The following is a 12,864-nucleotide window of genomic DNA, read 5'->3' on the forward strand; positions in this document are numbered from 1 at the left end:
CCAGCACCCTCCCTGCCCCCCCAATCTTAAGCCTGTGTCCCCTAGTAATTGATCCTTCCTCCCTGGGAAAAAGCCTCATACTTTCCACTCTATCCATGCCATTCACAATCTTATAAACTTCTATCAGGTCACTCCTCAACCTCCTGCAGTCCAGTCAGAGCAAATCTAGTCTATCCAACGTCTCTTCATAGCTAAAATCCCTCATACCAGGCAGCATCCTGGTAAACATTTTCTGTACCCTCTCCAAAGTATCCACATCCTTCTGGTCACGTGGTGACCGGAACTGTAGGCAATAGTCCATGTGTGGCCTAAAGTTCTGTAAGCTGCTGCATAATTTGCCTTTCCTTATACTTCATACCCTTTCCAGTGAAGGCAAGAATGTAATAGGCACTTTTTAAAAAAAAACTATCTTATCTACCTGCACAGCCATCTTCAGTGATCCGTGGACCTGTGTATCCAGATCCCTCTGAATATCAATACTCTTAAAGTTTCTGCCATTCTCTGTGTTATTTCCACCCATGCTTGACCTTCCGAAATGCATCACCTCACGTTTGTCAGGAATAAACTCCATCTGCCATTTTTCTGCTTCCAACTGATCTGTTTCTTGCTGTATGCTCTGACAATCCTCCTCTCTATCTGCAACTGCACCAATCTTTGTATTGTCCGCAAACTTGCTAATTAGACCAACCACATTTTCCTCCAAATCATTTATGCAGACCATGAACAGCAGAGGTCCCAGCACCAATCCCTGCGGAAAACCACTAGTTACAACCCTCCATTCCGAAAAGCGTCCTTCCACTGCCAGCCTCTGACTCCTATGACCAAGCCTGTCCTGTATCCATCTTGCCAGCTCACCCCCAATAGGTCTGATGAATTTGAGAGTGTCTTCCCACACATGAAGCAATTGAATGATGTTTCCCCAGTCTGAACTTGCTGGTGTTTTTGCAGTTTTGGAAGACACTGGAACCTCTTCCTGCAGGGAGGACAAACGAATAAGTGGATCCAAAGTGCCATAAGCTTCTTGCACCGGTTTTTAGAGGGAGATCTCTTCTTAGGAACTAATTTGTTGAAAAGATGTCAATTAGACTAAATGCAGGCTTTCTAACAAAAGACAGAATTGTCTTTTCTGCAGGATACCAACAGCAATAAACTGTCTGAAGTTTTTGAAGATCAGCAGACACACACCAATGAACATCGTTCATTAATACAAGTAAAAGCAAAATACCAATCACTGTAGTTACTTGTGAACTCGCTTATGTCTCAGCAATGTGGATAACTGAGTAAATGCCTTCCCATATATACAGCAAGTGAACAGCTTCTCACCAGTGTGAATTCTCTGGTGCACAGTCAGTTGAGATGTTTGTCTAAAGCCAGTCCCACAGTGAGGGCATCGGAACGGTCTTTCTCCAGTGTAAACACATTGATGGTTCATCAGTTCCCTGGAACTTTTATAGCATTTCTCAGAGTCTGGACATTTATAAGGTCTCTCATCAGTGTGAACGTGCTGGTGTTTAATCAAATGGAATGACTGAATGAATCCCTTCCCACACACGGAGCAGGCGAATGGCCTCTCCCCGATGTGAATTCGCTGGTGTATGATCAGTTGAGATGATCGCTTAAATACAGTCCCACAATGAGCACATCTGAATGGCCTCTTGTCGGTGTGAGCACATTGATGGGATATCAGTTTCTCAGAACTTTTAAAGCAGGCCTCGCAATCAGGACATTTGAAAGGTCTCTCATTAGTGTGAGCCAGCTGGTGTTTCAGCAGATGGGCTACCTGGGCGTATTCCTTCCCACACTTGGAGCAGGTGAAAGGTCTTTCCCCAGTCTGACTACGTCGATGAATTTCCACCTGAGACGGATAATTGAATCCCTTCCCACAGTCTCCGCATTTCCATGGTTTCTCCCCAGTGTGACCACGTTGGTGCCTTTCCAGGTCAGATGGGTAATTGAATCCTTTCCCACAGTTGCCACATTTCCAGGCCTTCTCCCTGATGTGACTGCGTTTGTGCTTTAGTAGGCCAGATGATCGGCTGAATCCTACTCCACACATACAGATGTATGGCTTCTCCCTATTATGAATGGTGCTTTCTCTTTCCATGTTCAAACCTGATGAAATTCAGGTTGTGACAGTTTGGGTACTGCCATCAGATTCTGAATTAATATTTAATTTAAAGTTTTCCAAATGCAAATTTTCCCCCTTTAACAACCTGTGAAATGGGGGAGAAAAGGAATAGTGAGAGAATCCACAAAATCATACAGGTCTCAAAATTAGCTGAATCAATCTAGTAATTTGTGCAAATAGCACTAGGAAAAATACATGCTCGTGAAAGTAACTGAGCTGTCACAACCACAACAACTGGTTCATTCATGTCCATCAGAGAAGGGAATCTGCCAGACAGACAAACACAAGACTCTAGCCCCTTTGGGAAGGTGTGAGGAGAAAGAGGGAGGAGAGCGGAAAATCACAAGATGTAGAAGAAAGATCTTTTTCATCTACACCTGAAACAGCATGCTGATTGGCTCTCCCAAACATTCTACCTCCACTATATAGAACGACTAGGGTAGCTGGTGAATATTGACAACACTACCTCCAATTCCCCACCAAGTCATACACTGTCCTGACGCATGAAGCCTCACACTGGCTGTTAATGTGCACAAATCATATTGAAGGTGATACTGAGAGAGCACTTTGCAAGATATATGGGGATTTGGCCTTAGTAAAGAGAAGTGTTGAGTACCACTTCGCAGAATGGATGCTGACCCAAAACAAAATACTGCTTTTGATGTATCCATCAGGAGTAGTCAGGGGAGTGAAGTTGAGGGCTCGTGTGTCGCTGCTTAATGACTGAGACTCACTTTTTGCAACTTTGTATCCAAACTTAACCACTGGAGTTGAGGTTCTGTTCTGCACTTCCTGTAATACCAAGAGAACCTGCCCTTCCTCAGGTGGTTGCGCAGGATCGAACACTTTCTCCAGGTGTGGTCTAACTGTGATTTGAAATATCTTCACGTTTTTCTAGTCACATCCATACCTGAAGTCTTTCCCAAAGGTAAGCCTTTTTCTTCTCACACCGTCAAGGTCGGCTGATAGCCAAGTCCTGAGGAGTCGAATAGCATTGTCGGAATTTGACGTGGTGTTTCTTTTTGGGTTTCCTGGCTGCAAATCAGTTTCATTTAATACCCTCTGAAAAGGAGATGACAACAAATTAAAACATTCATTCTCGATCCAAGTTAGAAATCCAGAAGGCACTGGCACAAACCTTCTTCTCGGTTTGAGTTTGCTGTGTGCAAATCCTCTTCTAAACTCTTGACAAAGGAAGCCTGCAGATGCGCCTTGCCCCCTACAAAAGTGGCGGCCGCGCATCCCTCTCCTGGGACGTTGCCCCCGAGAAACATGGTGGCGGCAACACGAGCCGGTCCGACCTGAGGCCTGCAACTCTTTTCCTCATTCATGCAAGAGCGGAGCCGACAGATTCTAACTCGGGTCTAATGACCTTCACTGGTTGCTTATAAGTCCTCCAGGTCTACACGGATTTCATTGCTGTCAGCCTCTGTGATGTTTCTCCGACTCTGCCATCTTGCTCTGGAACGAGACTTCTGTTGCATCGTCACTGCGGCTGCGTGATGAAATGTGTGTGACGTTCACAGTCATCACCTGCTCCGATTGGTTGTAGGACCTCTGCTTCCCAAACGGTCCTCCAGGTCCATGTCCGTCGATCCGGAGCTGCAGTCAACGCATGCGTAGTCGCCACCCTTTCCCCCCCACTACCCCAAACATAAGGTCGCCAATGGTCAGAAACAAAAAGGGAGACGAAGTGTTGGGAGAAACTTGGTTTCTGGACCTACAGTCGGTGAGAAATCAGGCCGATCAGTTGGGGTGATGGATGGATGGGTAGACTGACTTCGGGAACACCTCAAACCCGGATAAGCGTCTTCATTTGCACCAAACAGTGGAGCTGCCAAATCCCTCCATTGACCAGTCCGAAGGAGACGATCGCCATCTTTGATATGGGCACTGGGGAAAGGGGTGACTGTGGCGTAGGGTGGCAACGAGTGGAATGAATGAGGAGCTTACTGCCCATTGTTCGGAATGGAGACAACTTGTCCATCAAGCTGCATCCGCCTTTCACATTCAATATCTTATTGATTAGCGTTCGGGTTTGACAACCTTTGCCTTGGTGTTTTAACAAAACAAAGGACTGTAGATGTTCGAAGTTAGAAGTCTGAAATAAAAGCAGAAAGTAAGCCAGCAGCTCTGACAGCGTCTGTAGCATTTGTTATGTTTGTTTCTGCTGTTGTGTTTTTGTGGGATCTCTCTTACTCGTTTCTGTTTTAAATCATTTCACAGGTATGCAAAACTGAAGAATTCTAGTTGTGAAGCTCAAAGCTAAAATCACAGCAGGATCTGAAGGAAATTTATTGTAATTTGAGTATCATTGGACTCTGAACATGGTAGATAAAGATGTAATTGATAGTGGAGAGAAACTGTACACATGTTCTGTGTGTGGACGAGATTTCAATCGATCATCTGGCCTGTCAAGACACAAATGCAGTCACAATGGGGAAAAGCCCTGCAAATGTGTGAACTGTGGAAAGGGATTCACTTACCCATCCCAGTTGGAAACGCATCAGCGCAGTCACACTGGGGAGAAACCGTGGAAATGTGGGGATTGTGGAAAGGGATTCAATTATCCATCTGAGCTGGAAATTCATCGGCGTAGTCACACTGCAGAAAAGCTGTTCACCTGCTCTGAGTGTGGGAAGGATTTTTCTCACTTTCATACCCTACTGATACACCAGAGAGTTCACACTGGGGAGAGACCATTCACCTGCTCCAAGTGTGGGAGAGGATTCAGTACGTCATCCCATCTACTGATACACCAACGAGTTCACACTAAGGAGAGACCTTTTAAATGTCCAGATTGTGAAAAGCGTTTTAAAAGTTCTGGGGAACTGATGTCCCATCAACGTGTTCACACTAATGAGAGACCGTTCAGATGCATTGAATGTGGAACTAGATTCAGGCACTCATGTCAATTAACTGTACACCAGCGAGTTCACACTGGGGAAAGACCATTTGCCTGCTCCATGTGTGGGAGAAAGTTCACTCAATCATCCGACTTACTGAAACATCAACGGGTTCACACTGACAAGAGACCTTTTAAGTGTGCAGACTGTGGGAAAAGCTACAAAAGTGCTGGAGAACTTCTGTCCCATCAAAGAACTCACACTGATGAGAGACCATTCATGTGCTCTCACTGTGGGACTGGGTTCGGGCGATCATCTCAGCTCACTGAACACCAGCGGGTTCACACCGGAGAGAGACCATTCACCTGCTCCAAGTGTGGGAGTAGGTTCACTCGGTCGTTCAACCTGCTGAGACACCAGCGAGTTCACACCAGGGAGCCACCGTTCACCTGCTCAGAGTGTGGGAAGGAATTCACTCGTTCATCCACACTGCTGACACACCAGCAAGTTCACATGCACTGACGTTGTTTAGGGAAGAGTGGTGCAGTTGCATTTGAAGATGAAGACTGTCCTGATAGGCTGAACTGAAGTAAGGCTCAGGTGAAACATGGCTTGGTGAATCCTGCACCTCCTACACTGTCTGTCTTTCCTTTGGAAGGTGCAACAACAACTGCATCGTGGAGAGTCATCCTGAGTTCTCCACCGAGAGGTGCTGACAGCACAGTTTACCAACAAAGCACAGATCAAGGTGTTCTGAAACAGGAAGCCAACATCACACCATCAGAACACTATCTACAAATACAACTGACTGTCTTTGAGATGTTGTCCATCCTTTTGCATCACACCCCACTGTTCCTAAATAACACCTTTCGTCTTCATGTGATCTGTGCATTCGTAGAACTGTCAAGAATGCAACTGAAAATTGTTTGCATGCTTCATGTTTGTAACATAACACATTCATTAAGTGAAATACACCAGAAACTTTTTGCAAAGAGTTTCTTTGTCTTTAGGTTTTGCTTTTACTGAGTTCATTAGTATTAATTTCCTTGTACATGCAAGATGGCACCAATTGAGGTAAAGGAATACAATCTCATATCCATTATGGAAACAAGGAGATCGAAACTGGGAACTTTACATTCAGGGATATTTAAACTTTTGGACAGATGGGAGGGATTAAAAAGGTAGTGGAGTAGCACAGTTAGTAAGAGATGCAATAAGGACAGTTGCAAGAGACGATCTAGGATCAGGTGATGTAGATCTACATCACCAAAAATAGCTGACTGTGGTGAGAGTGAGAGCAGGCAACCTGAGGTGGCCGGTGGCGAGAGTATGTTCAGGTAGTCCCGAGGCAGTTGGTGGTGCGATCAGGGAGTCAGGGAGCCCTGGGCGGCTGACAGCGAGGGCGGGTGTGAGAACAGACAGCCCAGGACAGCAGTGTGCAGCAAGGTCAAGCCCAGAGCAGGGGAGGCTGAACCCTTGTGAGGAGCGTGAACCCAGCAGGGCCAGGCACTTATGGACTGCGGTGTTGAACTTTCTTTTTGTTCCTATATTTTAGTGAGAAGGACTGTAATGTTTAACTTTTTAACTTTGTTAATCTTTACCTAGGTACCTGAGATGGCACCATAAGTGGCAATTTGTAAACTTTTCACTCTACTCATGTGAGTACAATTTGACAATAATCCCAATCTAATTCATTCATTTCACACCTTCTCACAGTAAGTGACTCTGCTGTGGAGTTTTCCATTTTGTTTTGTTCAGTTTTCCAACCTTTGTGATATTTCTCTTTTCGTCTGTGCAACAACGTCATCTCACTGTGCTGTCCCGGTTAAATCGGTGAAAAGCAGTCCTGAGCTGAACCTACCTTTTATGGTTAAATTGTGTTACAGTCTTACAGTTATGAGTTAACTTTTTTGAGGATTATAAGGTTGGTTCGTTTGAACCTGTCTGTTTAATTTTGAGTAAAAGAGATTAATGAAGAGTCCCAGGCATCTTATTCAGATGATAAACTTGCTTCTGTTGCTATGGGAAAGCGAAGCCCAAGTCAAGGAACTTGTTGGCCTGAGTGTATCAGAGATAATGGGAACTGCAGATTCTGGAGAATCCAAGATAACAAAGTGTGGAGCTGGATGAACACAGCAGGCCAAGCAGCATCTCAGGAGCACAAAAGCTGCCTGGCCTGCTGCGTTCATCCAGCTCCACACTTTGTTTTCTCAGGCTGAGTGTATACCTTTCTCAACTGGGGCAAACAGCCAAGGCAACTACATTAATAAAAATATGACAATTGTATATGATCAGTGACTGCCGCAACATTCTTGCCTTTAAAACAAACATTTGAATAGCTAAGAATTGAGACAGGGGTATGTTCAGCAAGACCTGGGTGCCCTCATGCGGCACTGGCTGTACGCAGTCAAAGAGTCATCAAGGTTTACGGCATGGAAACAGGCCCTTGGCCAAACTTCTCTGGGCCGTCCAATTTTCCACACTTAATCTGGTCAGGGTTTGCCTGTGTTTGGCCCCTATCCCTCCCTCCCTATCCCATCCATGTACCTGCCCAAATGTTTCTCAAATGACAACATTGTACTCACCTCCACCACTACCTCTGGTAGCCCATTCCAGACACTCACCACCCTCAGTGTGAAAAAATTGCTCCTTTGGAACATTTTATATTTTTCCCCTCTCACCTTAAACCTATGGCCTCTAGTTTCAGACTCCCCAATTATGGGGAAAAGCTGTTGGCTATCTACCTTACCCATGCCTCTCATGATTTTGTACACCTACATAAGGTAACCCCTCAGTCTCCTACACTCCAAGGAAAAGAGTCCCAGCCTATCCAACCTTTCCTTATAACTCAAACCTTCCAGTCCAAGTAGCATCCTAGTAAATCCTTTCCGCCACTCTTTCTTGTTTAATAGTATCCTTTCTGTAGCAGGGCGACTAAAATTGCATGCAGTTCTCCAAACGTGGCCTCACCAACATCTTGTACAACTGCAACAATATGCCCCAACTCCTCTTCACAACACTCTGACTGATGAAAGCAAGGATTCCTAAAGCCTTCTTCACCGTCCCGTCTACCTGAGACTCCACTTTCAAGGAACAATGACCTTGTACCCCTAGATCTCATTGTTCTACAACAATCTCCAGGGCCCACCTTCGACTGTGTAAGTCCTGCCCGAGTTTGACCAACACCTTGCATTTATTTAAATTAAACTCCATGTGCCTTAAGGCCTTATTGCAAAATACACAGAACATTCACATTAAAGTAGATCACATGGATGCATGAATATTATAATACAATGTTCATTTGATCAAAATGTGTACATTCAAAATTATACATGATAATGATATACTCATGAATAGCTCTATAACGGAAATTTCTTTCATTTTACTGTCTGATTCATCTTGCTTTCCCTTTGCATTAAAGTCTCGTGCTAAACCTGAGAATTCAATTAGAATCTGGCATCTCATCAGGGGTAAAGAATAGGTGAATCCCACCCCAAATTCATTTGAACTGCTCCTCGCCAGTGTAAACCTGCCAGTGTGCACTGAACTCAAATAAACAAGCAACTGACTCGTGTTGGGCAATTAAAAAGACCAAGTCACTCAGCAGCTAACAAACCTGATTTATTTTCACAAAAAAAAGATAAATGGGGGTATTATAATGTTACGATTATGAAGGCATGGTTACAGAGTGTGCAGGAACTGAATATCTGGGGAGTATTCAGTTTTTAGGAAGGACGGACAAAAAGGAAAAGAAGCTGGGGTAGCGTTGTTGGTTAAGTTGTACATTGACACAATACTGAGGGAGGATATTCATTCCAGTGAAGTTGGACTTGCATGGCTAAAGCTTGTAAACACCAAGGGCCAGAAAACAATAATTGGAGCACATATGAACTCCCAAACTGTAGTAGTATGCTTGGGAAAGGGATTAAACAGGAAATCAAAAACACAAGCAGTAAAGGTATAGCTGTAATTCTGGACAACTTTAATCTGCATACAGATTGTTCCCAATTTGATTTGCCCAATTCCATAGAAGAAGAATTCCTGCAGTGTGTACGAGACGGCTTTCTGGATCAAAACATTGAGGAACCAACCCATGGATAGGCCATCCTAGACTGGATAATGCATAATGAGAAAGGGATAACTGGCAACCTAGCTGTCGGGAAATAGCCATAGTGTGATAGAATTCTTCATTAAGATAGAGATTGAAGTAGTTGATTCTGAGACCAGCGTCCCAAATCTAAATAATGGAAACTATGATGGTACTAAGTTGGCTATGATGAATTGGCGAACATGATTGAAAGAGATAACAGTGGATAGGCAATGGCAAATATTTTAAAGAATGTATGGATCAATTGCAACAACTGTTCATTTCTCAAAAATGAAATGGGAAAGGTGGCCCGACCCTGGCTAACAAGGGAAATTAGGGATAGTATAATATCCTATTATATGATACTATATTACATTATTGTGGAAAGACTGTTACTTCAGAACTTTTTTATTTCTTTATTTTGCTAAACTATTGCAATGATTTTGTACTTTTTAAGGTCTGTAATGCTGAATTTTTTATTTGTTTATTTTTCTATTTTGCCCCCTGAGAATTTGTACTGCAGAATGTGCACCTTCAAACCTTTGTATCTAAGATGGCATGGTAAGTGGCGACTTGTAAACTTTTCACAGTACACATATAAGTACACTTGACAAGAAAGCAAGTTCAGTTCAATAATTCAATTTATTCAAGCACTAGACCCAAGCGAGGGCATACAAGTTAGCCCAAAAAAAAAGTAGCAGACCTGAGGTTTGGGGGCAGTTTAGACTTCAGTCAAGGGAGATAAAGCGATTGATTAAGGGGAGCATGAGAGTCAGCTTGCAGGGTACATTCAAACTCATTGCATATGCAAATGAAGAGCAAAAGATTATTGAAGACAAATGTCAGTGCTTTACAATGAGAGAGGAACAAAGAGATGGCAGGCCAATTAAAGTCATATTTTGGCTTTTCCTTCACAAAGGAAGACACAAACTGAATAAAAATGTTGGAGGACACATGGTCTAGTGAGAAAGAGGAACTGAAGGAAATCAGCACTGGAAAGGAAATGTTGTAGAAACTGATGGATTAGAGGCTGATAAATATGCTGGGCTCAATAATCGACATTCCAGAATTCTTAAAGAAATAAGGGATGCATTGGTGGTCGTCTTTCACAGACTCCTAGTACACTTGCTACGGATTAGACGGTAGCTAGTGTAACCTCACTGTTTAAAAAAGGAGGTAGGGAGAAAAGAGGAAATTATAGATCGGTTAGCCTGACATCATTAGGAAAATGCTAAAATCCATGATAAAATATTTAACAGCAGAGCATTACAAAATAGTGACAGGATTGGACAGAGTTGGCTTGGATTTATGAAAGGGAAATCATGCCTGACAAATCTGGAATTTTTTGATAGTGTAACTCATAGTGTTGATAGGACAGCCAATGGATGTAGTTTCCCTGGACTTTCAGAAAGTTCTTGATGAGGTTGCACATACGAGATTCAAGTGTATGGGTATGGTCAAGGATAGAGAACTGGTTGGCAGAAAGTAAATAAACAGTAGGAATAAATGGGTCTTTTCCAAATGGCAGCCTTTGACTAGTGGGGTATCATAGGGACACCAACTATTCAGAATATATTACAGTGGCAAGGTGGCTCAGTGATTAGCACTGCCACCTCACAGCACCAGGAACCCGGGTTTGATTCCAGACACAAGTGACTGTTTGTGTGGAGTTTGCACATTCTCCCTGTATCTGTACTGGTTTCCTCCCACAATCCAAAGATGTCGGGGGGTTAGGTGAATTGACAGTGCTAAATTGCCCACAGCGTCCAGGGATGTGAAGGTTAGTTGGATTAGCCATGGGATATGCAGGGTTACTGGGATAGAGCAGCAGGGTGGTTTTAGATGTGATGCTCTTTGGAAGGTTGGTATGGACTCGATGGGCCAAAGGGACTGCTTCCAGAATGTATATATGATAGATACATTAATGATTCAGATGACGGAACTAATATCCCCAGATTTGCAGACGACACAAAGCCATGACCAGGCTGCAGAAGATACTTCAGTATGATTTGGACAACATGAGTGAATGGGTAAATGCGTCATAATGTGGATAAATGGGAGGTTATCCATTTTTGCAGCAAAAGCACAAAGGCAGATTATTATCTGATTGGTGATACACTGGGGAGGTGCAATGACACCTGGATGTCCTTGTATACCAATCATTGAAAATAAACAATCGGGGCAGGAGAGAAGAAGGCACATGGTATAGTGGCCTCACAGCAGGAGGATTGGAGTCCAGGAGCGGGGATAAGATTACGAAGAGATCTTGATCAATTCAGTCGATGGGCTGAGGAGTGGCAGAAGGAGTTTAATTTGGATAAATGTGAGATATTGCATTTTGGTAAAACAAACAATGGCATAGAACATATAGAACATACAACATTACAGCACAGTACAGGCCCTTCGACCCTCGATGTTGCGCCGACCTGTGAAACCAAACTGAAGCCCATCTAACCTACACTATTCGATTATCATCCATATGTTTATCCAATCACCATTTAAATACACTTAAAGTTGGCGAGTCTACTACTATTGCAGGCAGGACATTCCACGCCCTTACTGCTCTGAGTAAAGAACCTACCTCTGACATCTGTCCTATATCTATCATCCCTCAATTTAAACCTATGTCCCATCATGCTAGCCATCACCATCCGAGGAAAAAGGTTCTCACTGTCCACCCTACCTAACCCTCTGATTATCTTATATGTCTCTATTAAGTCACCTCTTGACCTTCTTCTCTCTAACAAAAACAGCCTCAAGTTCCTCAGCCTTTCCTCGTAAGATCTTCCTTCCATACCAGACAACATCCTAGTAAATCTCCTCTGCACCCTTTCCAAAGCTTCCGCATCCTTCTTATAATGTGGTGGCCAGAACTGTACACAATACTCCAAGTGTAGCCGCACGAGAGTTTTGTACAGCTGCAGCATAACCCGTAAAGTTAATGGTAGGGACTTGGCTAGTTTTGAGAAAGAGAGATCAAGGGGTTCAGGTACATACTTCTTCGAAACTTGCGTCACAGGAAGACAGGGTAGTTAAGAAGGTATTTAGCACGCTCAGACCTTTTAGTAGAGAAATTGTTGACGTTCTACAGGACGTAGGTAAAGCCTCCTCTAAGTATTTTGTGCAATTCTGGTCACCCTGTTATAGGAAGGATATTATTAACTTGGAGGGTTGAAGAAACAATTTACCAGGATGTTGCCAGGAATGGAGGGTTTGAGTTATGGGGAGAAGCTGGGACTCTATGCACTGAAGTGTAGGAGGTTGAGGGGTGACTTTATAGAGGTTTATAAAATTATGAGGGGCACAGATAAGGTGAATAGCAAGGTTCTTTTCCCTAGGGTGGTGGAGTTCAAAACTAGGGGCATATTTTTAAGGTGAGATGGGGAAAGTTTTAGAAAAGATTTTGGGGGGGGGGGTAACATTTTCACACGGAGTGGTTTATATGTGGAATGGACGCCAAGAGAAAGTGGTGAATGCAGGTACTGTTCTAACATTTAAAATACATTTGAATACATGAGTACATGAATTGGAAAGGTTATAGAGATATGAACCAAACGCAGGCAAGTGAGACTAGTTTAGTTTGGGAACATGGTTGGCATGGACTGTTTGGACTGAAGGGTCTGTTTCCATGCTGTATGACTCTATGCCTCACTGCAATTGTATAGGGCTTTGTTGAGACCATACCTGGAGCAGCACACTCCATATCTGAGGAAGGATGTTCTGGCTATGGAGGGAAAGCAGCAAAGATGTACCAGGCTGATTCCTGTGAGAGCAAAACTGATGGTGTGAGGAGTTTTGGATCA

General features: G+C 43.6%; 2 protein-coding genes across 3 annotated transcripts; one reads left to right on the forward strand and one right to left on the reverse strand.

The window, feature by feature from the left end:
• Positions 1-24: 24 nt before the first annotated feature.
• LOC132206779 (zinc finger protein 239-like) lies at positions 25-3,743 on the reverse strand. Its single transcript, XM_059641774.1, has 2 exons — positions 3,267-3,743; positions 25-3,190 (listed from the first exon to the last, which is right to left on the reverse strand). The coding sequence occupies exon 2, from the start codon at positions 2,102-2,104 to the stop codon at positions 1,238-1,240; it is 867 nt and encodes a 288-aa protein (XP_059497757.1). The 5' UTR covers positions 2,105-3,190; positions 3,267-3,743; the 3' UTR covers positions 25-1,237.
• Positions 3,696-6,001, forward strand: LOC125449065 (zinc finger protein 418-like). 2 transcript variants are annotated; one of them, XM_048524672.2, is made up of 2 exons: positions 3,696-4,247; positions 4,355-6,001. In XM_048524672.2, the coding sequence occupies exon 2, from the start codon at positions 4,456-4,458 to the stop codon at positions 5,494-5,496; it is 1,041 nt and encodes a 346-aa protein (XP_048380629.1). In that variant the 5' UTR covers positions 3,696-4,247; positions 4,355-4,455; the 3' UTR covers positions 5,497-6,001. The 2 variants fall into 2 exon arrangements, with proteins under 2 accessions (XP_048380629.1, XP_048380630.1); XM_048524673.2 differs by having other exon boundaries at positions 3,696-3,857.
• Positions 6,002-12,864: the final 6,863 nt, after the last annotated feature.

This window comes from Stegostoma tigrinum, chromosome 43, assembly GCF_030684315.1.
Source record: "Stegostoma tigrinum isolate sSteTig4 chromosome 43, sSteTig4.hap1, whole genome shotgun sequence".
NCBI classification, from domain to species: Eukaryota; Metazoa; Chordata; class Chondrichthyes; order Orectolobiformes; family Stegostomatidae; genus Stegostoma; species Stegostoma tigrinum.